General features: G+C 48.6%; 8 protein-coding genes across 11 annotated transcripts; 1 reads left to right on the forward strand and 7 right to left on the reverse strand.

The window, feature by feature from the left end:
• Positions 1-151: 151 nt before the first annotated feature.
• On the reverse strand, positions 152-1,326 carry PV06_11264 (uncharacterized protein; the record flags this gene model as incomplete). The annotated part of the gene is made up of 3 exons (XM_016412907.1): positions 152-750; positions 812-1,064; positions 1,111-1,326. The coding sequence occupies 3 exons, from the start codon at positions 1,324-1,326 to the stop codon at positions 152-154; spliced, it is 1,068 nt and encodes a 355-aa protein (XP_016256713.1).
• Positions 1,327-1,727: 401 nt separating this feature from the next.
• Positions 1,728-3,190, reverse strand: PV06_11265 (uncharacterized protein; the record flags this gene model as incomplete). Its single annotated transcript, XM_016412908.1, has 5 exons — positions 1,728-1,795; positions 1,855-2,130; positions 2,180-2,257; positions 2,310-2,741; positions 2,794-3,190. The coding sequence occupies 5 exons, from the start codon at positions 3,188-3,190 to the stop codon at positions 1,728-1,730; spliced, it is 1,251 nt and encodes a 416-aa protein (XP_016256714.1).
• A 4,578-nt stretch (positions 3,191-7,768) lies between these two features.
• On the reverse strand, positions 7,769-7,999 carry PV06_11266 (uncharacterized protein; the record flags this gene model as incomplete). Its single annotated transcript, XM_016412909.1, has 1 exon — positions 7,769-7,999. The coding sequence occupies one exon, from the start codon at positions 7,997-7,999 to the stop codon at positions 7,769-7,771; it is 231 nt and encodes a 76-aa protein (XP_016256715.1).
• A 1,520-nt stretch (positions 8,000-9,519) lies between these two features.
• Positions 9,520-10,317, reverse strand: PV06_11267 (uncharacterized protein; the record flags this gene model as incomplete). Its single annotated transcript, XM_016412910.1, has 1 exon — positions 9,520-10,317. One exon carries the CDS (start codon positions 10,315-10,317, stop codon positions 9,520-9,522), a length of 798 nt encoding a protein of 265 aa, XP_016256716.1.
• Positions 10,318-10,578: 261 nt separating this feature from the next.
• Positions 10,579-11,669, forward strand: PV06_11268. Of its 3 annotated transcripts, XM_016412913.1 has the most exons (3): positions 10,579-10,650; positions 10,709-11,016; positions 11,197-11,669. In XM_016412913.1, exons 2-3 carry the CDS (start codon positions 10,731-10,733, stop codon positions 11,664-11,666), a joined length of 756 nt encoding a protein of 251 aa, XP_016256719.1. In that variant the 5' UTR covers positions 10,579-10,650; positions 10,709-10,730; the 3' UTR covers positions 11,667-11,669. The 3 variants fall into 3 exon arrangements, with proteins under 3 accessions (XP_016256719.1, XP_016256717.1, XP_016256718.1); XM_016412911.1 differs by having other exon boundaries at positions 10,709-11,669; XM_016412912.1 differs by lacking the exon at positions 10,579-10,650 and having other exon boundaries at positions 10,662-10,845; positions 10,927-11,669.
• A 2,086-nt stretch (positions 11,670-13,755) lies between these two features.
• On the reverse strand, positions 13,756-14,121 carry PV06_11269 (uncharacterized protein; the record flags this gene model as incomplete). The annotated part of the gene is made up of 1 exon (XM_016412914.1): positions 13,756-14,121. The coding sequence occupies one exon, from the start codon at positions 14,119-14,121 to the stop codon at positions 13,756-13,758; it is 366 nt and encodes a 121-aa protein (XP_016256720.1).
• A 38-nt stretch (positions 14,122-14,159) lies between these two features.
• PV06_11270 (uncharacterized protein) lies at positions 14,160-14,690 on the reverse strand (the record flags this gene model as incomplete). Its single annotated transcript, XM_016412915.1, has 1 exon — positions 14,160-14,690. One exon carries the CDS (start codon positions 14,688-14,690, stop codon positions 14,160-14,162), a length of 531 nt encoding a protein of 176 aa, XP_016256721.1.
• Positions 14,691-17,842: 3,152 nt separating this feature from the next.
• Positions 17,843-21,506, reverse strand: PV06_11271. Of its 2 annotated transcripts, XM_016412916.1 has the most exons (7): positions 20,635-21,506; positions 20,435-20,584; positions 20,364-20,385; positions 19,781-20,314; positions 19,378-19,730; positions 19,081-19,326; positions 17,843-19,000 (listed from the first exon to the last, which is right to left on the reverse strand). In XM_016412916.1, exons 1-7 carry the CDS (start codon positions 21,087-21,089, stop codon positions 18,259-18,261), a joined length of 2,502 nt encoding a protein of 833 aa, XP_016256722.1. In that variant the 5' UTR covers positions 21,090-21,506; the 3' UTR covers positions 17,843-18,258. The 2 variants fall into 2 exon arrangements, with proteins under 2 accessions (XP_016256722.1, XP_016256723.1); XM_016412917.1 differs by having other exon boundaries at positions 17,843-19,326.
• Positions 21,507-22,608: the final 1,102 nt, after the last annotated feature.

Consider the following 22,608-nt stretch of genomic DNA (forward strand, 5'->3'; position numbering starts at 1 on the left):
CACGGCGAAATTTTCATATTGCTCAGGCTGCCCTGGTCGAGTCAGCAACCACAAAATGTATCTAAAATCGAGAGAGCACAGTTAATACTGCTTCCCAGCGAATAAGCAAATCGACCTACATTTGCCATGAGCATCTACTCTGCACTTGCATTCACTCTCCATATTCGCTCCCAAGCCAGGCTGGCCCAACCACCTTGAGACCCTGCTTCAACCAATCCGTCTGCAAAGTAGCAGAGAAATCAAATCCATGATCTCCCGGTTGGATCTCCAAATGGACTCTCGCCCTTGGTCTGTTCTTTCTCAGTGCCTGCACGAAGCGTTGCGACCCCTCTGCCGGTACTGCCGAGTCCTGCTCACCATGAAATATAAACATTGGCGGTAACTCCGCACCTTCGCTGGCGGCATCCGCATCTTGACTATCTGTGATACGATCCATTGGAAAAAGCCCTCGAGGTCCAGTACCGAAAAAGTCGAGATACCGACCGTTCTGTACAATGCAGAAAGAAAGTTCCATTCGATCAGGCGGGTCGGCTTCGGTAACTACGGGATTCCTGCCTTCGGCACGTGCGGCCCTAAGTGTTTCAAGGTGACATTCGAGCACTTCGATGGGACGGTTTGCCACTTTTATGATGGGTTTGGAATACGGTTCCGTATAGTGTCTGTCGATGATGTCGAGCATGGGATAGGCAGCAATTAGGCCACGAACTTGTCCGTGGTAGCTGAGTGCCAATTGCATAGCGAGGTAGCCACCTGAGCGGGCTCGTCAATATCTGCATATAACATATAGCATGGAGGACAGGGCATGGCTTACCAGCGCTCTCACCAACAAGCAAGGTTCTGTCCAAATCTATACGGAGATATTGGTAGCCACCCTGCTCCAGAATATCGTCTACACCACCATGACGGAGCCAACACCAGAAAGCGTCCATATCTTCCAAGATGTCCGAGCCGGTAGATTCGGGCATAAGCCGGTAGTTTGGCGACACAAGAACGGCTCCAGAATGTCTCGCATAGTCTAAAATCCAGTTTGTGAACCATGGTGGGTAGAGACTTGAGCCTGTGACCTGGCTACCATTAGTACGAATGATTGAGAAGAAACTCTAGGCCTACCAAATAGCCTCCGTGTATCCTTATTAACAAGGGTCTTGCTTTATGTTTGGTCGAGTCCTCTAATGACTTTGACACCATAACATCCACCTTAATATTTAACCCTTGCAGAGCTGATTGATATGTCGAATGTAGGATGTTAAAGAAACTACTATATTTGTCGACTGTGGCTGCTTGCAATACGCCTATTAGATCCACAAGAGGTTTGTCGTCAGCCATATTCTCGACAGATGGAGTTCGATGCTGGAATGGATTTTGGAAATCAAACACCGGCTGGAGGAAAATCCGCAGACTTTATATAAGACGGAGAATAAATAGGCTAGTCGGGTCCGAGGTACGAAATTTTCCTGTTTGGGGAAGTGTTCGAGACGGATTGCCAAAACATCGGGCCACAATTAAAGTCAAGTGGCATCTCATAGGCTGACAAAGCAGTACATTCATGAAGATCATTTCAGTCTGCTAAAACTCGTAGTCTACTCTAAGCATAATCAGGAGGTGGTTCACATGGTTGGCACTACGTTTAAACAGAGAACAACCTTGAATTTGAAAATCGTATCAAGTGGAAGGATAAGATGCGTTGACTACTTCCGGCCATACACCTCCCACCAATGATGCACCCTTCAATGTGAGTCGATTGAGGCATAGATCTGGGTCTCCAGCTCCTCCGAAAGCTTGAGAATTGTCTTGTCTGAACAGAATCAATTAGCCAATTACTTCACCTCGATTGATAGTTTGTGCCACACTGACCGCCATATGGCAAAACCTGGGACGCGATAATCCCTCCAAGGCCGTGTTCCCTGTCTGCAAACCAGAAAAGATTTGCGAGTCCTTCCCACGAACCAGTTCCAACAGGTCTGCCTGATGGAGCTCGATCATGGCTCAACGCAAAAGTCAATCCCCAGCCGGAGGTGGCTTCTAGAGGGCCAGGAAATATCGGTGTAGGATTGGCTAAAAGAGGATTCGCAGTTGGGACCGGTTTGTTGATGTATATTGGTTTTCCCGAGATTTGATCAGTGAACATTTCTGCCCACAGGTCAATTTGACATCTGAGAATTAGTGACCGCTCACTTACCTTTTATAGTCTCCGGCTGAAGGACTCTTGCACCTGTCTCTGGGCATAGGCCATCATTCAGCAGTACAGCAATGATCTCTGCTTTTCATCAGCTACCCTTTTCGCAGCTTGTAGAGAGGGACGCACTGACTGGTATATTGGATTGGTTTTCCAAAACAACCTGCGCCTCCACTGTAGAACCTATTCTTGCTATCTGGAACGTCGAAACTCAGTAGTGGATCACGAAACAAGTGATCTGTCAGGCTTAGAGATCCGTCCGGATCTCGCTGATGCATGTATGCCAATTGCGATATCATTCTCTCCGTTGGAGCCAGCGTAATGCCGTCAATGCTCAGTGGCTCAAATATATTTTTCTGGAAATAAGCTTCCAACGACATATCTGAGGCACGAGCTACCAACATACCCGCCCAGTCAATATTGGTACCATATTGAAATGTTGTGTCCGGTTGATTGCACAATGGGCGTAGAAGAATATCAAGTTCTTTGTCTGTAAAATCGCTGAGCCCTACCGGCCTTGCCCAATCACGTAAATTGACGTCTTCGAAAACATACCCGAAGCCGGCTATAATCCGAATTAGTACGAGGCGTAGTTCCAGAATGGATCCAAATCGTACCTGTGTGATTGAGTAACATACGCAAAGTGATCTTTCTCTGTTTCGGAACCAGTTTAAGATCTCCGCTACCACTCCGCTGTATTACTTGCACGTCCTTCAATTCCGGTGCCAACTGCTCAACCAGGTCGGTGCTGTCCAGCGCTAACAGTCCTCTCTCGACGCATTGCATGCATGCGATGCCTGTGATCAGCTTTGTAAACGATGCCATCCAAAAAATAGTGTCGAATGTCATCGGCTCCGCACTGCCTAGTCCTCGAGTGCCAGAAGCATGACTGAACACCAACTGCCCGTTCCGATTCACTATCGCGTAGAGGCAGCCGGCAATGCTTGGCGGAGAGCTGCCCGTGTGTACATCAATTTGTTGGCGTAGGTTTGCAGCAAGGTCGGCAGAAATCATGGTTTCTATCACTGACTGATGACTAGACAAACGGAGCCGGCCGCTAAGCAACGCAAAAGAACTTGATGTCGACAATTCGGGTGGGCGTGGTGGTCACTCTTTCAACAAAGAATGCTCTGCTCGGTTAACGTTTGCACTGGCTGTTGACAATACTGAGACTGTCTTTATCGCTTCATTGGGTAGATCTAATGATGCGACGATCTTCCTAATTCAGCACGCTTTGGGCTGTGAGGGGGAGGGGGAAGTTCTACTTTTGAGGAAAACGCAAGCCGACCGTGTAAATCCCGAAGGTGTCATGATCGTGTTCGACGAAAGAATAGCCGACCTTATAAAATTATCTCTTTTCGACGCTTGAAGAGTGCGATTCAGCCTGCAGTACGTAATAGAGGAGTACGGTCCCTGGTACGGCAAAGACTTGAAAAGGAACCGGAAACTTTCAGAACAGCAAGCGGGCCGGCGGGAAGGATTTATCCTAGTTAGGAAAGCTGCCCAGATTTTCTTACCAGGTCAAAAGCCAGCGTTCTGTTTTGGTCAGCTTGAAATTGACGGGGTTGCTCCTTGTGTCGGTTCGCCTTCACCATTTGAATCTCCCATTAATTTTCCGCTTCTCTTCATTGTTTTGCACGGATACATCAAGCACGGTGGAGCCGAAAGCATCCTTATTCTTCTCGAACATCTATACACGCCTCTGAAAGGATCGATTTCGATACAACCTTAGACAAAATGGCTACCACAGAGAAGAGCGACGAGCTCATCAAAATCTCCAAGAATGTAAACCACGCTCCCGACGGCGAGGAGTATGAAAGGATGATCTCTGGGATGCTGTAAGCCAAGATAGATCCGCCGCGGAGTATTGTGGTATCCACATGTGGCAGATGCTCACATGTTTCAAGGTATAACCCAAATCAACCAGAACTTGTCGCCGCCCGTGTCCGTTGTCGCGGTGTTGTCCAAGACTACAACAACTTTTCGGTGCGAACGATTAACTCGGACAAGATCTTTGAAGCTCGTCTTGCTCTTTTGCGAGAGATAGTCGGTCAGGTTGGCGAGGGCACTTTCATCGAACCACCATTCACACCTGATTACGGCTGCAATATTGTCATTGGAAAGGAATGTTTCATAAACTTCGAGTGAGCATGTATTATGACATTAATAAGAAGGGGAAGCAGCTGACTATGGTATAGCCTTACAATCCTCGACACCAGTCTGGTAATCATCGGCGACAGAGTACAGATGGGACCTAAAGTTAGCATCTACACTGCCGGCCACGAGGTCAGCATTCTTTCGCGACGCAAGTTTGTCGAATTTGGTCACCCCGTACGGATTGGGGACGATTGTTGGATCGGTGGGAACGTGATCATCCTACCGGGAGTGACTATTGGTCAGGGTTCGACGATTGGCGCGGGCTCGGTAGTCACAAAAGATATTCCCCCATTCTCTGTGGCAGTGGGTTCGCCTTGTAGGGTAAAGAAGACCATTCCATCCGCAGAGGATGAAGAGAAGGACGAGAACAATCCGTACGCAAAAATGACTAGAGCCTTCTGAAAGGGAGTATGCGATAGGTGGAAATGTGGGATGGATTTTTGCGAGCTAGTCGTCGATCAAGATGATGGACAAGAGAATTGTGAACGTCGCTCGAGAAAATAGATATGACATTAGTTCACTAATTGGGCCAAGCTCCCTTTGAGATGCTAATTGCTCCCATACTTCACTCTAGGGTTGCTTGCTCTTTAAGGTCAAAGCCTTTCCAATTCGTGTGAAGCTCCATAATCGAGGTATTCGTTCTAGATTATAAGATACTACTTGTTAAGACTCGTGCTCGACGAGAGCGTCAGACCTCAGGACTCATTGGCAGGTGGGACAAGTGTGGCTAGAACTATGAGACGTACAGCAGACAGGAACAGGAAAAGGGGAATGCTACTCCTCTGGTGGAGATAGGATCGATCAGCCTGGTTCATCTGGACCAGCTGGTCTAGACTGATCGCTACTGATCCTCGAGACTCACCTGGATCAACAAGGCTGGGCTGATCCAGATGATCCAGTCATGCCACGCAGGTCAATCGGCTCTTGGTCTTCCCGTAGGTCGGCCGACGCCACTGCTATAGTTTCAACAAACACGCTAACTTGTCATGGAATAATCGTTCGATCACCGTGCGAGCCATACATGGAGTAATAGCCCAGATATGAGAATAAGACTTGGATCTATGCATTTCCTCACCAGGTTTCACGGTTTGCGGCAAAAGTATCCTGTTTCCGTGATTCTTCCCGCGAAACTGGTGGCCTGAGGTTGTATTAGAACGCATTAATACCACCCCGAGAGCACCATCGGTCCCAAAAAGATGATTAAGCCTAATCGGGAGACGTTTGAAAAACATATCTCTTGAAGAATAGAACTACGTAACTATATTTGTTAAAAGAAGACAAGTCGCCACAAGACCTCTCGGAGCCTTGATCCTGGCCCATGTGTCCACAAACACAAATTCCGAAGAGCAATTTCGATAACCCTTTCAAAAAGTGAAATTTTTCGTGTATCGCACGAGCCCTCACTTATAGCTTAGCCTTGGTAGAGCGTTGCGCATCGCTGTTCTCTAATGTCTTTGGACTGTCGGGGTACTGTATCTCAAAACTAAATCGATCATCATAATGAATGCCCCAGTAACCATCCCAGATTTTCTTAGTGATGGGGCCGACTTTGCCATCTTTCACCGGTTGACCGTCAAGGAAAGAGATCGGCATGATACCACCCGCAGTAGTACACATGAAGATTTCGTCGGCTTGATAGGCCATCTCAATTGGAATGCACTCGCATTTCACAGGAACATTAAGCATTTCTGCAACGTCAAATACAGATTTGCGAGATATACCCTGGAGGACGCCGCGGTCGGGGGTGTATAGCGTGCCGTCTTTGACGAGGACGACATTAAACCCGGAACCCTCGGTGAGGTTGGAGTCGCCATCAGTGAGGAACGGGTATATAGCGTCACGGTCGAGGGCTTCGAAGAGACCACGTGTTAGATCACCCCACTGTAGGTTTTTAATGGTGGGATCAATAGAGCCAGGAGGTATGCGGCGAACAGTTCGAGCAACGACGGCTCTTCCACCCTCGGGCTGAATCTCGGGCTCCATAACCCACACATAAGGCTGAACGAACATGTAGAGGTTGTTCCGCAACTTCTCCCTCTTGTAGGAGCCGCGTACGCCCTTAAGACCACGTGTGACAATGATTTCGACGAAGGCATCTCGGATGCCAGATTGCGCCACCATATCGATCAGAATTTTTCGAATCTGTTGGCGGAGGAGGGGAAATTGTAAGCGCATCTTGACGCAGCTGTTCTCCAAACGGGTGAGATGGTCGTCAAGGCGGAAGTAGCGGCCGTCCCAGACCGAGGGAACGTCGTAGGTCAAGTCAGAATGCATAAAACCTTGGTCAAGGAGAGGAATGCGCGCGTCCTGGAGTGGCACATACTCGCCCTCGACCCACGCAATGCCTCTGGCGAAGGGGTTTATTCCGGCATCTTGTATTTGCTCCAACACAGTCTGTCGTGTATGATAGCCAGCGAAAATCTTTTCCATGGTTGCCATTCTCAACGAGACTGCTTTTGTTTTGAATGAAGAATAGAGAAGATGTAGATCAAGACAAGCGTCCCGCAGATCGTTTGGAACCCCGATATGCATGTGATGACCGCCTTAAGTACTTTTTTTTCGTTCATCGGAACGCAACCAGTAAAGTCCGAGTCTAGGCAGTACTGGGAAGGTCCGTCTCATGTGCAGTTGCAAGGGTTCTCTATAGCCTAATACGGCAACTACCCCTCTGTCTAACTTTCCTTTCTCCTTTCGCGATAAGAAGCTCGACTTGTCAACATTTCCCCAAATATGCTACAACTGGTCTCAAATGATTGGATAGTGCCATGAAGGGTAGGGGTCTTGAATTGTGTTAGTCAAAATTTTGGCGGAGTCGAAATCGTCGGTCTCGCTCATGCAGATTTCTTCACCTTTGGGCTGCATGTCCAAACTTTCCAGAAGGCTTGACATCCGAAACGGATTCGTCAATGCCTTTTTCAGCGATATTCCCCTAAGTTTAGTCTGCAGTTTTGAGTAAAGGATGTGGTTAAATTGCGTCTCTGCAGTGCTGAACCCTTCGCATGAATTTCCCGTTGTGGTATTTCAATCCTTCGGTGTCACTGCAGGCCAACTAGGTTTCGTAATCGATATGCTTGAACGGACTGGCCATACAGTAATTTTTTTCAAAGTATCAATCGTGTCGATCAAAATTCCAGGTGTTTAAGATGTCTAGGTTTCGAGTCTACGTATAGAGAGAGTGGTTAAAGCCAAAATATGCAGTATTCTATCACCTCGTGGATGGATCGCGTCGTCAAGCGCCGCGTTACAAGTGCTCTCATATGCGGCTGACAACCTTGCCGTTGGCTCATACAAAACCTCCTTAATCAATTTGATCGCCGCTCCTGAACATCCGTATGAGTTCTGCTACCCAGCCCCACCAGGACCGTAGTTGTGCACTATCCACATTTCGCGATTCTGCTCCTTCTTTGACTCTCGTGCAACTCTCCCTCACCGGTCTCAGACCCACAATATGTTAATGATATTGAGATGCTCAATGTCTTTGCCACTGGTCAGCTGCGGGAAAAGCTCGGTCGCTCTTTTCATGATGCGCATGGCAAGGTTTGGATCAACCTGAGATCTCCAGTTTCCCTTTTGATAGTAGCCACCCAGGATGGTTCCGCCACCTGCTCTGGTCAGGAAATAGCATGCCTCGTCTTCACCATCAAGGCTTCCAGAGACATTAAACATTTTACCGCTGTTGTTTCGGGCAATCACAATCTATCCTCGAGCCGGAATGACGGTCTTATCCTCGACACCACCGAGCTTAGACGCTCGTACAATTGACCACAAGGTCGACCTTTTACCATTGGCATAGGTGCCGAGTGCGGAGGTATCTGAAATATGCTTGAAAATAGTGCGTTGAAAATGGACACCGTTTTTAAGGCACTGTGAGACTAGCCATGGCAGATAGATGGCCGTGCTGATACACACCGAGTTGCACACCGTTTCGTGGTCAATTCCGGTATGTAGTACGCTGTTCGAAACTTAACGGAACTGGAAATCATGTCAGTAAGGTGTACGCTGCGACAGACACATGCGCCCATACACGCGGAACAAAGTCCTGAAACCAAGGTTTGATACACAGAAGTTCCGAAAACCAGCCCGCTGTTGCTGAGTTATCGGCTGTGGCACGACTATGAATCTCGCACTCTGTAGGTATATTAGTGAATGTCTGGACTGTAACAGGAGCCGAAAGAAACGTGTACACCAGCTTCTGGATGAATTTTTGCCAGATCTTGGAGAGATTTCCAGGTGTCCTCCCTTGCCGCTGGAATATTTCGTTGAATAAACCCAAGAAACCCGAGGAGAGACTCTCAGAGCTATGATGAAATAAACATATGCCTCAAACGAGAACGAAGGCCTAAAAATTGTCTCTGAACTTCTCCCGCACCCTGTGTCCTATGTCAAGTTGAGCCGGTGCGAGGTCTCTCTGTCGAGTGCGTTAGCCGAGAAGACGATATTCTTGTCGCGACTGTTATATTAATGTAAAGCGGAAGCTTTGTTATGATCACCCACTCGTCATACAACTAAATTGGAAAGAAAGTGACGTTCCAGTAAAAGAACCTCTATCACTTTCGCAGACTTTGCTGGTCAGTTTTTGATAAAGAGAGACTGTGACAAGGACGTGAAGGTTGCTCAGGGAACAGGCTTTCGCTCCCCGATTTTGCGCAGCAGCAGTCATCCTGCCGGTAAGTAGACCGCCTCCGCCAAAGTGGTGTGCGCAACTACACCCCCCTTCCAAAACTTCCATTCCCTGTGCCATTTTGGCTTGCTGGCCCCGGTGTTCAGCCATCCACTGCAGGTTGTGAGGCGTCGGAGGATACATCACCCACACCTTTTCGCATTCGTGTAAGGTGGCAGAGATGCCATCTTTGCCATAGTCTATTGCCTTGGTCAACTTATAGCCCGTCGATCAATGCCAAATGACCATACCTATGTGCAAGTCGACGAACGAGAATTTCGGCGTCATATTGAACACCATGCGCTGTTCCAGGTACGTCGTCACTCGCTGATAAAGTTGAGCACAGCCTCCAAACGTTCGGCATCGTACCAATGCGGGAGGCTCCATCCCGATAATGCAAATGGGACTGTCGTGACTCGGTCTCGCCATCTGACAGAACGCGAGCGCGGCATTGGCTGACTGTTCACCCTGTTCGTACACCCGAAGATCTTATCTCTTAGCATTCTTGAGACTCAGTTCGGTTTCTTCAAAACACTCCGTTTACTTTGATCTTCGACGTTTCGACCCAGAGCTGTTCAAATGTTGGAGGCTCTCCCCGCCAGCATGCCGCTGCCGGCACGATCGTCGGTAGACCTGTTGTGTGTGTTCTCCATAAAGTATGCAGGTCTTCCGTGGCCGAGGTCAGCAGTCCCAGCTTCGAGTGGTCAAAAGCAAGGTCCAGATGTATCAGAAATGCTGGCTCCTTGCGGAAGTAGTCCAGCCATGGTGAAACAGCAGGCTCATCATCATGTGTAGGTGGCTTGTATGGCACCAACAGCTCTTCTTGAGCCCTTGTGGCCTTCTCTGTTTGGGGTGCTGGTCGACGTAAACTGCGGGAGGATTTTGGATTTTCGGAAATGTCAGCCTGAGCTAGCTGTTTGAGGTCATTCAGAAACTGTGCACTGAGAGATGATAACTTTGAGTGCTGATCAATCATGCTCTGATTTCGCTTCAGGAGATCGATCAGTTGTTGACAGGCGTATTGTCCTCTCCTCAGAAGGTGGTGATGGGTGAATGATCCACTCAGGAACATGAAAGCTTGCGGGGAGATGGCCAATGCCCTCTGCCAACATGCCTTCACGAATTTTCGTGCTGCTCTCTTGCCTTTCAGATACTCGACCGCGGTGCGAATATTTCTGTGAGTCCTTTCTAATTGTCGACCGTGTCTTGAGCTTAGGTACTGTAATTGTGTGCACAGAAAGACATCGTCCTGCTGTGTAGAGCCAACATCGTTCAAGTTCAGGGTCGAACTATCGATTAGCGACGTGAGTTTCTGTTCGCCCATGTGTCGCCAAGTGTGGGAATGTGAGTGTGAGAGTGTGACAGTGTGGGAGTGTGACAGTGTGGGAGTGTGACATTGTGGGAGTGTGACAGTGTGGGAGTGTGACAGTGTGAGAGTGTGACAGTGTGAGAGTGTGAGAGTGTGAGAGTGTGAGAGTGTGAGAGTGAGGCTGCAGTAGCCGCGTCCCGCCAAGTCGCGTAAACAACACGCGGTAAAGCTTATGTCCGACACGCACCTGATTTTGGTGGTTGCCGTTATTTTCCAAGAAATCGGTGCACCCACCAATACGGTCATTTCCACAGCTCTTGAATGTCAGGCACCTGTTACTCGATCACAGTAAGTGGACCACCTCTTTCAGTGGCATAAGCTGACCTGCGGGTGTCACAACTATAAGACACGGCCAAAATCCCACCAAGATGCAACGCTTGATTCCACCAGGTCGGCCATCGAAGCGGAGAAAGACTGTTGCAGCCGCTCTTCCTCCAACCGACCTTCCTACTGCCACCAGCGAGCGACATAATTTACAACATCGTGAGATCCGATCTTCCTATCAAGAAGGGAAAAGAGCGCAGACTCCTAACCAAGCTTACTGGAACACTATTATGAACCTAGGGGAAGAGGAGGCCGAAACAGATGCAGTATGTAGAGCAGGACGAGTTCGGGCCATTTCCGAGATCAGAGACGTCCATCCAATTGATCTCGGTGAGTCCATCAAGCCCATGAAGTCGATAGAAGCGGATATGGAAGCAGAAGAAGCAGAAGAAGCAGAAGAAGCAGAAGAAGCAGAAGAAGCAGAAGAAGCAGACATACAAACCTCTCCGTCTTCCACATCATCCGCCCTGGCGTCGGCACCAAGCCTGACTGACATAGCGCCCATGGAAGAATTTTTCGATGTTAAATTCAACAGAAACCGGGTGACATACACCATCGTCCCATTGAAAGAGAATTTGCCTCCTTGGCGAATCCTGGACGTGGTTGCATCGTGTCCATTGCGCGACGAGCGCATTCACAGCGGCGACTATGTGGTGATCCGGCTGCAGGGAGAGCGAGTGCCTAGTGGAGAAAAGAATTATGCCAAGGTGCGTGAGATCCGTACCTTGCCTGATCCTGATGCCCGGCCCTTGATTCGTGTTGCGTGGCTGTATCGAGTGGGAAACCGGCTGTACGAGAGTAATCATTACCAGATCATGCTCTGGGACACGGTGGATGGCATTCTGAATACCTCCCAGCAGCGGCAGATTCGGCGGGACAGTCTTTACGATGCCTGTCAAAGGATGCAGATATGTAACGTAGTGATGAGAAGGCAATGGCAGTCTCTAGAGCAGCAGATATTTGGCCATGTCCAGAAATAATTCAGGAAATGTCCAATTTAGCAACAGTTCTGTGATTTCTTGCTATCGTATATCACTCCCCCAGTAAGTTTAAATGCCTATACACTCCTTTCAGACTTCGTTGTGCGGCCTAGACAGCAGTGCGCGGACTTCAGCTTTATGCGAATTTCACTTTTGTTTGTGTATGACGATCGAATCATCTGCTGGTGGCTTGTTTCAAGCTTCCCAGTCCTGGAAGGAAATGAAGCTTCTCGGCCAACAAGAAGATAATTTATACCTTTCAATCATCGAGCCTAAGACAGCGTCTCAACTTCCCAGGCTAATCCGTGTTGTTGGACGAAATCCTTTATCACCTCCTTATTTATATAGGAACAATGCCCGTCAAAACTCACACACACACTGAGCGCAGCGGACGCACAGGGCCTACGTCGATAAAGCGAGATGTAACTCTACACCAGGAAGGAGGCAAGGCAGAGATATTGAAGCAAAAAGACATAGAAAGAATAACATATTCAAAGAAGAGAGAACAAAGGGCCAAAGATCATTCATCCTACTATTAAATACGACGGTATGAAAGCCTCGTTCTAGGGTTTCAAATATCACTAACGAATATAGATCACACGACCAATGACTGAGAGCTAGTGTTGTGGATTATCGCAATGGAGGCATATGTTGTTATTCTTATTCTATCTACTCTCTCGGAATGCAGAGGGTGTAAATACGCCGAGTGACACTCTAGAAGCTTCCTCACAATTTCCAAGCATGCGGAATGATTCCATAAGGCTTTTATGAATCTCGTGATAGTCAGTTGAGCTCATATCACAACAGCTAGTCCCTACATCTGCTAAGGAGTGGTATCAAGTACCTGCTGCGATAAATGAGATGGGCGCAGAGATTTGGTCGCGTGGGCAACAGAAGCGCAACTCTTCAAAGCAACCAAATCAATGACATGACAGACCTCTGTCTGGCGCACTGCATATCTGCCTCCAGAGAATAATATTCCGCGTTAGCTTTGTGCCATCCCCTCTTCAGATCACGATTCACAATGCGAAGTCTCCTAGTCCAAGCCTAATCTACCAAATTATCGAACTGTCTAGTTAAAAACGTTATATCTTGACCCTTGTCGCCAGCAGAACAATTATTTAATACCTTCTGGTCGTGCCAATAGTCTTGCATGCTGACATCCACGACATTTTCACATAACTAAAGTACTTGCCGACATCTAATTGCCTGTTAACCTTATCGTCAAACTTACCGTTAACCCACTTAAGGTATTCTCGAGGATTGCCTATTAATGGCAGGAAGTAAAGAGCTAGGTCCCTGTCCGGGAAATACACTACATAGGTCACGTGACCATAGCTACGCTCAGGTCGTTATGGCACGTGACGAGAAGTTTGTGATTTTGTGATTATTGTCGGACGTCAGACTATATAGGTTTCGAAGGGTGTACCGGGTCATACCGGGGCACTTCGTAACAATACAATCACGTGGCCAGAGGCCTTCGAAGCGTGTCGAGGCGATACGCTTCGACGCAGTCTTTACAAGTCTTGGCACGCAAAATGTCCCAATTTTAGTGCTAAGAAATCGGTGAGGGTCTCCGACTGCTACACTGGTTTCCAGTAGTTTCAGTTCTTCGTGCTGCTACAACCTCCTCCAACCCTTGTCAAGAATTTCTTAAAGAGTGGCCTCGAGTGCTGCGCACAGTCAAAGAGGTGGTGGGCATGAACGGTCTTTGTTAGACATCGTTCCTTCCTACCATTGACAGTTCTCTAGGTGTTTGGGCTACCGCTAGCGCCTGTAGCTTGGTGTAAGGGGAGTACGTGTTGTTCAAGAACTGCCTGGTAGGTGGCTTTACGGTCCATATAACCGTAACGGCAATAATACATTGTAGAGGATAGAGGATATCATTCTCTTGGCCTAAATGCTTCTTTTTAGCGACTTTCGTTGAATTTCTTAGAGAAATATAGTAATTCCCCCTGAACGAGCGTCCTCGCCGAGCCGTTCAAGGCACACTCTCAGGCTGTTCCTCAGTCCCTCGTCGTCGATTGCTTTGTCAAACATCGCCCGAGCCGCGTCTCGGTCTTGCTTTCCATAATTCTACGGCGTGGGATCATGCCCTCACCGTCTTGCGGACCTTGAGCTTGAAACCAGGTTCGACCTGCGTTTCATTCTCGGGCTTTTCTCCTTTCCAGAAGGGTTGGTCGATGCCAGGCAACCGACCAGTCAAGTGTCGCATGCCATCCTCATTTCCTGCAGAGATCGAAAATTCTTCTTGCGAGGGATTACCGAGGAAGGAATCGAGCTGCAGACACATCTCGCAGCCACAACCGCAGCCGGCACGCCGCCAGTCCACTGGTCGTGTAGGCTTGGGACCGATGCATCTGTTGGCGAACAGGTCGATGATTTCAGCGGTGAAGATGGATACTCTGTCCTGTAGATCCGCTGATAGTGGACTCGTGCTTTGCTCAGAAGCCATCATGTACAGCTTCCCAGTAAATGGTATGAAGAACCGCGTCATGACAGAATGCTTAGCTCACAAGTTTGAATACGTCCCAAGTTCGCTTCGATTATAGTTAGTTTCCCCGCGAGGAAATCCACAATATCATCGATCTCATCCGGAATCTTATACCAGTGGCCAAGCTTTGAATAGAGGCGCCACGTAACATCCATACCCAATTCTGTGAGAGTATTAGCAGCTTCCTCTCCAAGGCTGCAATTTATTTTCAGGTCTTCCCTCCCATGTCCAAGGAATACTGGGGTTGCGAGGCTTGAGTTCTGGCGATTGTGACTTGAACGCTTGGTGTCGATTTTACCCACAGATACGATATCCCTCACGAGACCAATGACCTGAATGGGCAGGCTTTCGTCCTCCCCATCATTGTCACTGTCTTCACCAAACACAGGAACTTCGTCTGCCTCATTTTCACTGCTGGGACCATCGTAGCTGACAAGCTCCATCATGTCCTTACAGAACGGAAGCCAACCGCTGAGACCGATGAAGCACCCAATGGAAAAAACCAAGCTCAATAATGCAAATAGTGCCATGGCACAGCCCTGGCTCAAGCCCTCTTAAATAATGTTTTGAAGAGGGACCGCATCCGCTTCTTGTCTCAAGATTGACCAGATATGCTTCGCTGACTCGGTGAGACCGTCAATCTGCAGCTCTCTGCGTTTGGATGGATCATCTAAAGATGCTATATCGAACCATTGGTTTATAGTCGCCCGTTTAAATGCTGATGATCGCCGTTTTTGAGCGGTAGGAAAAACAAACCTCATCCCAGGAAATGAGTCGGCGAGGCTTTGACCACTAGATGAGACACCGGAGCGCAGCAGCTCCCTTCCGAATGTTTCGCCGTTGCTTCCAAGACCGTGAAGGAGTATGGCGGTGTGGGTATGTTCGGATATTGATTGTATAACAAAAGGATCTGGAAATGTGTTCCCAGCCATGCTTGGAGTTTGAGATGCCTTCGGTTGAGGTTGATTTATCGTTATGACGCGTGAAAGCAAAGGGCAAGAAGATGCCTCCAAAAGCGGCGTCAATGATAGCCAGATTCGAACGACCACAGTGCTCTGGTCTTACGTACAATTTAGGGGTCACCCCCAACCCTTTACTTCAGATTAATTATCTTCGTGCTGCTACAACCACAATGTATGTGATCATGTGATGTTGCGCTGATCTTGCTGGACATCTAGGCCGACCTCCCAAATTAAAGGGTTTTTTTTCCAATTTCATATACTGACCCAGCCGCCGTAAGAGTTGAATTGTTGTGCAGCGTCTGACTATAAGCAGAGATGTCCCTGCCTACAATCCTAATATTAGTTCTGTTTCTATGTGCGTGTCAGGCCCTCCCAGTTGGATCCCAGGTCACGTGATGTGTAGCCTCCTGCCTGCCAGGCAGGAGCGCCACCAGGGCACTACCTATAGTACCGCCAGGCAGAGGGTGAGGGTGTAGCAGCTATAAGTAGCTGCATAAACCCTTCATAGCACAATCATCACACTTGTTCTCACTTTAGGGTTTCTACTCTTCCCGGCCCTCCTTTTCTTCTGTGTGACAATATTCACTCGTCTGCGCAGGTGTATGCGCATACCGTGGACGTGATCGCCGCACGGGATCCACGGGTCCCCTCCGCTTTGTTCTGTGTTGGCTGACCTTGGCAATAGTCGCTTGTTTGGGATGCCCTGCATGGAGTGCCGACTACAACAAGGATGCCAAAGTGAGACTAAGTCACACCCTGGATCACAGTCTGAGGCACAGACTTGGTGATGAATGACACTAGAGTCCTCGACACCCTCCAATCCTGTACCAGGTTTCTCCCTCTAGTCGTTTAATTTGGTGCGTTTTTGACGAGGAGTAGAAGTGGCTAGTACCTGGGCTTGATAGATATGACATCCTCGTCATATACAGAAGTAAATTTAGACAATTTCATTGTGAATTCCCTGTGCTGCGTTTCACAAAGTAGCCGAAAATGTCCTGTATACCTCACACTCAAGATTCTCGATCGGATAACTCCATGGAAGAGAGTTCGGCGACTTACCAGCTCAGAGCCACTACGACGACCACCATTGATTTTGGCTTACTTGACAGCACTTGATACTTTGTTGGCATAAGTGGACTCCTATTGCTGATGTGCTAATCTTCGTTTTTTATTCCAGCCCCTGATTCGGGACAGATACTGTGCTGCGCACGTGAAGATGTTTATGTTGAAGATTTGGTCCAGATACCTTCCGATGTGGGAAGTGACAAGGAGAAGGATTAGTCATTTCTTGGTCATCATTGTAAATACACTCCAGCCTGCGGAATCTCTCTCTGAGAGTGTGTATATATATGTGCAGCATGGGAGCCATGTTTGTGATGAAGGAAAAAACGAAGTAATGAGGAAACATTCCGAGTCCGAGCATAATCTCATATCCTTAACAGTTTATTTCTTCAGAATGTGTTGAACGGAGAGAGATAGCAGTCCGCAGCGTACTCCGCTAATACCTGTCTTTACAAGTTGAGAACCTGTACTAGTCTCAATACGCCCTTGTTTTACAGCCCCATATAGTTACTCTTTCATCCTATTCTACCCGGAGGAGCGCTTGTTGACGAGGCAACTTCTGGGGCCCCCGTCTAGGCCTGTAGATATCTTCTTGCGAGAGTTGATGCGGCAACAAGAAATGCTTCACCCGGAGGAAAAATTTACGCTCCTTTTTACTCCGTAAACAGTCAGAGAACCTCCACCTAGTGAGCGAGCACAGACTCGTCAATACATCACATTAGACCCCCGACTATCAGTTGGTCTAGTGTACTTGCCGTCTAACAGAATGCTCCTCTTGAGTAGGGCCGACTCTGGTCAAACGCAGGTGCTTCCGAAATCTCTTTCTCTCATTCGTATGCCAATTTAAGGCCTTGGCACTTTCTATCTCCCGAAGTTGCTGCCTACGCAATACTTCTCGTTCATAATTCGATATCAGCAACTCCCACTTCCGTTGAAGACGTTACAAATGCGCTCCGCGCTCCTCGTCCAATACTTTCGTTAGTAGCTATTGGCGGTCAAACCCCAGCCTCCCGAATTATCTTCAAAAAGTGTTCTATTCGAACGCGGATAGACGGCAAGAGTAACTGTCAACTTTATCAATCGAAATTGACGGAGCTACCAGCCAGAGTGTTTAGTCTTTCAAAAGAAGCAACACCGGATTCATTGTCCTTCCCTAATTAATATCTAGTGGCACATTATATCGAAACTTCTCTCCGATCTGCTAGTTTTCTCTGTCTGGCTGCTTGTGAACTCAATGGAAGCAAAATCGGAGCAATACAGTAAGCAGCTCCAGGGTCTAGTGAGATCGCAATTATGGCAGCATTCCTCTTCAGGTAGCGCGATGTCATTCGCTGAAGGGTAAGCCCTTCCGTCGGTATACTATTCTCTGCTAACAAAAAAGGGCCCCAGGGCGACTTATGGAAAAAAGCTTAGCAAGATATCAGAATGAGGCGCAAGAACGGCAGAGCTGTAAAACGCAGAGAGCTAAACTTTTGATTGAGCTCTCTTCAATCAATCTAAGCACACAGACAGGCACTATTGTCCAGAGCCAGCCTGTTCGTCAAGACGTTTCCACATTATCAACTCAGAAGAAAGAGCCAATGTGTGGGCGTGTGCGTGCTGCACAATACATCTCCGAACGACGAAGACAAGCGACGGAGTCTGAGCCGATACAAGTTCAAATGAGCAGATCTGAGTTTTTGTACAACAACAAAAGATCACAACGGCTTGCACATCGAACAAAGCCAGTCATCGATCAAAGGAGCTGGTGACCAAATGTCAAGTGAATTTTGAGGTGTATAATTTTGATATAGTGACCTCCATCCCGGTGCCTAGAAGCATGACCGCAGCTTCTGCTTTCATATTGGGATCAAAGCCTCCTCCTTTTCCTCTTCCGCTTCCCGGCTGCTACTGCCTGGGCAGAGTTTGGCGGATCCGTGGCCACATCCGCCGTCGGCAATTTGACAATTTGAAGTCCCATCAAGTCCTGATACTCGCCATCCCCAAGGCATCGGCGTAGGGATGACTCGGGCAGCCGCCGAAGAGCCGATTGGGCACGTTCAAATCTGCCTCGCCATGCCTCGTGTTCTCGTTCCTATGTCTTGAGTGACTTAGTGACCTTGATGTCGTAATGCTCTCCTCTTTTCCCCCTCGTCGTCGTGTAATGAAACGGCAGGTGGCGAGTGAAGTCGTAATACCGATCCTCAGAAATGGTGAAGTCCCAGTCCTCTCGGCTTGGATTCCCCAGAAACTCACGCACAACAGGGCAGTAAGTACAGTCTGCCCAATAGCACTCTCGGGCATCGTCCGGTAGGGACCAGTCCTGCGGCTTCGGAGGCTCCTTCTGAACCGTCCTCTCAATATAGGTGGAGATAATTTTGGAATAGAATGGTGCAGCCTCAGATGGTTGACGCTCGGGGATATCGATCATTTCGCACAGGAGTGGGATGATAAAGCGGTCGAGGTCGTCTTGGTGGATACTTGCAGTGTCGTTCGCGATCTTCTCAAGGAGTTGTCCCGCCTTGTCCAAATCATCTCTCACAAGTTGACGATACAGTGACGCAACAACAGAGGCATCCTTTTCGCTCTTCTCGCTGTGTGAAATGATATCGGGCCACGACGAAAATGGATAGTCTTCCTGGGGTGACCTTAGTTTCGAAAGAGACGAAAATTGTTGCAACCGGAAAGAGGACATTGCCTTGTCGAAAATTGGTGGAATAAGACGTTGCACAAGCAAGTTTGGTTCCTGAACCGTTTTGGAGTAGCAAAGGATTTCCGCGAAGAGGGCGTTTATGAAGGTCGCGTCATCGAAAAAGCGACCTACGAAAGTGTTCATGCTATATGAGCAGAGGATGAGCCAGCATCCTCGTAAAGAGAAAAATGAACCAGATGCGTTTAGATGGTGAAGAAAACTTACCTTTCTAAAAGTCTTTCGTCTTCATAGGCGTCGACGATCTGAACTATGGCTCCTGCATCCTTGGGCAAGACCACTACGACCGAACTCAAAGCCTTGAAGAGGACATCTACAGCCCATTGGTAGACGGCCTGTTCTGATGCTTCACTGGCGTCTAATCGAACAGCACTTGATACACCAGAGCGGAACGCTCGGAGACCACGAGCAACGAGGTGCAGTTTCGAAATGCGAGAAAAGGCGTCTGTACAACTAAAATAGTAGTTTAGCGGAGGCTGAGGTACAATTCACGTCCATGCTTACAATTCTCTCGTTTTCTCAAACCCCAGTCTACCGAGGTTCTGGAAGGTAGATGCGTCGAAGCTGTCCCGCACAGCGTGAAGGGCCGCTTTGGCTGCCGGGGGATTCTCGATTTGTAGTGACGCTACTGCTGTTGCGCCCATGAAACGATCTTTGTCGCCACTGTTATGGTACCGTCTTTCGGTGTGCTTTTGGCATGTCTGGACGATCATTTCACGGAGGAGATGACCTTCATCGCCGTTCTGGCGCTTCAGCTCAGCGAGAAGCCGTTGGAGAAACTCCGCGTAATGGGCAAAGGTACGGCCATTTCCAAGGAGAAATTCCGTCATCTCGTCCCGAGAAACAATGACAGCGACCTAATACATTGTAAGCACGGATTCGGACTTGAACTAAGCACCACGCGTACAGCATCACGGTTTACTTGTTCGATATCAGCGTGCTGATTGCCCAAGTGTTCCCCTCCCCATTGTTCATCGTGTTCACGAGACTCATATAGTCCTCTCTGTGCGAGACTGTCCTTCCTTATGGACAAGGAATCCTGAAGCTGGAACCCCTCTAGCGTGACAATATCGTTCAAACAGAGCTCTTCGTCGCCCTGATCCAGGCATTCCTCGTCGTTAATCCGAGTGACTGTCAGCTCCAGCCGGGCCAAGACAAGACAGAAGCGACCGTTTGACCGGCAAGCTCTGTCGAGCCAACAACAGCGATAATAGTCATCACCTTTCAGACCGCTGAGTCGGAGTTTTGCACTGGTGTATTTGTGCTGGAGAACGTAGCACATGAACCGTGGTTTGTCTGGCATAGAACACCACCCGCCGAGTGTTGCCTCGATGTTGGACTGTTCAACGTCCAGTGCAGCGGCCGAAGGATGACGGTCAGAAGTAGTGTTGATGAGGTTGTATGTCAAAACGAGTCGGTACCCGGATTGAACTGACAACACCTGTTCTTGTGAGTCGCGATATTGTATCTGACTGATCTAGTCCACCTACCTCATGGGACACATCACTATACCTTCACGGCCTGTTAGCGTTGAAATACATTGAGCGAGGTCTCAGCTTACCAAGCCAGATAAGAGACGCCATAAGAGGAGCACTTGTCCGTCTCGAGAACTCTTTCGTCCAGACCGTGAATGAGGCGTACCCCGCCACCAACGTGCTCGGAGGGTAGGCAAATGACCAGAGTTCCAAACATATCTTTCGTCTTCTCCGTGCTATGATGAGTCAGTATTGTGCAAGATATAGAGCTGTCCTTCGGTCATACTCTTTGTGAGGCTTGAAAAAGGCGCCCTCTTCATACACCAGTAACTTGTAGAGCTCAGCTCGTACATTGCCAGCACCGCCATGGACGCCCAGGCCCTTGGAGACATTTCCGACAACACCATCCAGCCAGTTATACCAGGCTTCATGTTTGAATGACAACTCTTTTCCATCGATCTCCCAAGTCTTCCTCACAGTCTCATCAACCAACGTTTTGCTCCCCTTGCCGAATGGAGCGCGACGGCTCAATCCAATGAGAGCGTTGGCATCATCCTGGCACAAGGGAAGTCGAATAGGACCGATACCACTGACCACCAGGCCAGGGTGAACGTGCTCGACGTCGTGGGCGCTTGTTACAAATGACCCTGCAGTATGGATTCCATCAAGACAACCTAAGATCTGAGATCGCAAGGGTTCGAGGTGGTCTTCTTCGTCCGAAAACCCTTCTTCGCAGCTCATGGTGACAAAAGGACAAGACACAAACAGCCTCTGTGTAGACTCGAATGCTATTCCTGTCCAACGATTGTATAACGCAGACCGAAATAGAGGGTAATGGAAGCAGATGAGAAAGCCTATCCTGAAGTGCTGTGTGCAAGAAAACGAAGGTCATGAAGGAAAGGACCCTTAAGGGGAAACGCTGTTGCACTCAGTAAGTACTGTTACAATAACACTCCCAAGGGTGCCTGCGGCTGCTGCGGAGAACCAGCAGCCTGCTTTGACCGCCGTCAGCATGAAACTCGCCCGGGTGGAAGCAGTCAGTGATATGGGAGATCGGGACACGATTTCAAGCCCTCGGCGCCTGAGGAATGGTTGATTGGATCAGAGGGTGTGAGTCAGGCCAGAGCCTACAGGGTTTAGGCAACCACGAGAGCCTTGGGGGGAAGGTGTAGCGAGTCGCCGAAGACTAAATCATCCTCAGTGGATGTGGATGCAACAGGGGCACGGGGCTTACTTGTCTGAAGCTGACTGATTGTCTAAAAGCCAAAGGTTTCGAGGCACATAGTTACCACAGCGGCTTCGTGGTAATACCATCACGTGTCTAGCCTTGTCCCGCTCTGTCGCGATCTCTTGCCCGGATCATCGCACGTGACTTTCATTTTTGGTCGAGAGTATAAATCACGTGAGAGCTGTAACGCGGTTGGCCTTGTGATGAATAATGATACTCTCTGCAAACGCGGCGAGGCCAAGCTATGCTTCCTGGGAGACAATGGACTTCATAACTTCGGCCGTGTCTTCCGTTATGCACTGAACAATCGAACCTTCAATGCCATCGCGACGCCTACCAACAAAAGCGAGAGACAGCCTATGAAATACCAGCTCATACCTAGAACCTAAGAAAGTCCCATCCAGCCATATCATCCAGACACTAGCAAATCAAATGCAGCACCAATGTCTCCTTCAGAAACTCATCAAAAGCCATCCACTCTTACGAGGCTGCTCAGTCTTCGTTTTACCGTACAGCCATCAAGTTACGGCCTACTAGGCTTTCTTTGTTGTGAATATTTTACCTCAGGGCTAGTTACTGACACTTCCTACATTCTCATGATCATCACCACTGAGTAACAATGATTTTGTCCCAATTTCATGAGCCCCTCCACTCAGCATGGGAAGCTATGGAGAGCATCTCTACAAGCATTTGTTGACCCTGCATACCGACCCCGGGCATTACGAGGCAAAGGACCGATGCTGTTACCTTCCAGCCATTCACTTTAAGATCTGCAACCTGGGACGGACAGAAAAATTCGCGAGCGTGGCAACAGATTTTGCCATATTCAGGACCGTCATTGGTAAGTAGGGACGTCGAGAAGTCCGCATAGCGCCAAGCGAAGGCCTCACCGGTCGGAAGGCCATGACTCCAGTTCCTACCTCAATCACTGCCCCCAAAAGATGATCGAAACTAGGGTCAACTGAGTCAGGTAGTCCCATAAAATCGGTATCAGAGTCGAGAAAGACCGAATACTTGACTCCGATCCATATC

The sequence above is a fragment of the Exophiala oligosperma genome (assembly GCF_000835515.1).
Source record: "Exophiala oligosperma strain CBS 72588 unplaced genomic scaffold supercont1.24, whole genome shotgun sequence".
NCBI classification, from domain to species: domain Eukaryota; kingdom Fungi; phylum Ascomycota; class Eurotiomycetes; order Chaetothyriales; family Herpotrichiellaceae; genus Exophiala; species Exophiala oligosperma.

What these genes read in the sequence shown, in the direction of transcription:
- PV06_11268 (XM_016412911.1), top strand. Translation starts at nt 10,731, where the DNA reads ATGCAACGCTTGATTCCACCAGGTCGGCCATCGAAGCGGAGAAAGACT.
- PV06_11271 (XM_016412916.1), bottom strand. Translation starts at nt 21,089, where the DNA reads ATGAGCTGCGAAGAAGGGTTTTCGGACGAAGAAGACCACCTCGAACCC. An exon ending in AACAAGTAAACCGTGATGCT is followed by an intron (nt 19,731 to 19,780) that starts GTACGCGTGGTG and finishes ACAATGTATTAG; the next exon opens with GTCGCTGTCATTGTTTCTCG. An exon ending in TTTGAGAAAACGAGAGAATT is followed by an intron (nt 19,327 to 19,377) that starts GTAAGCATGGAC and finishes CTACTATTTTAG; the next exon opens with TTGTACAGACGCCTTTTCTC.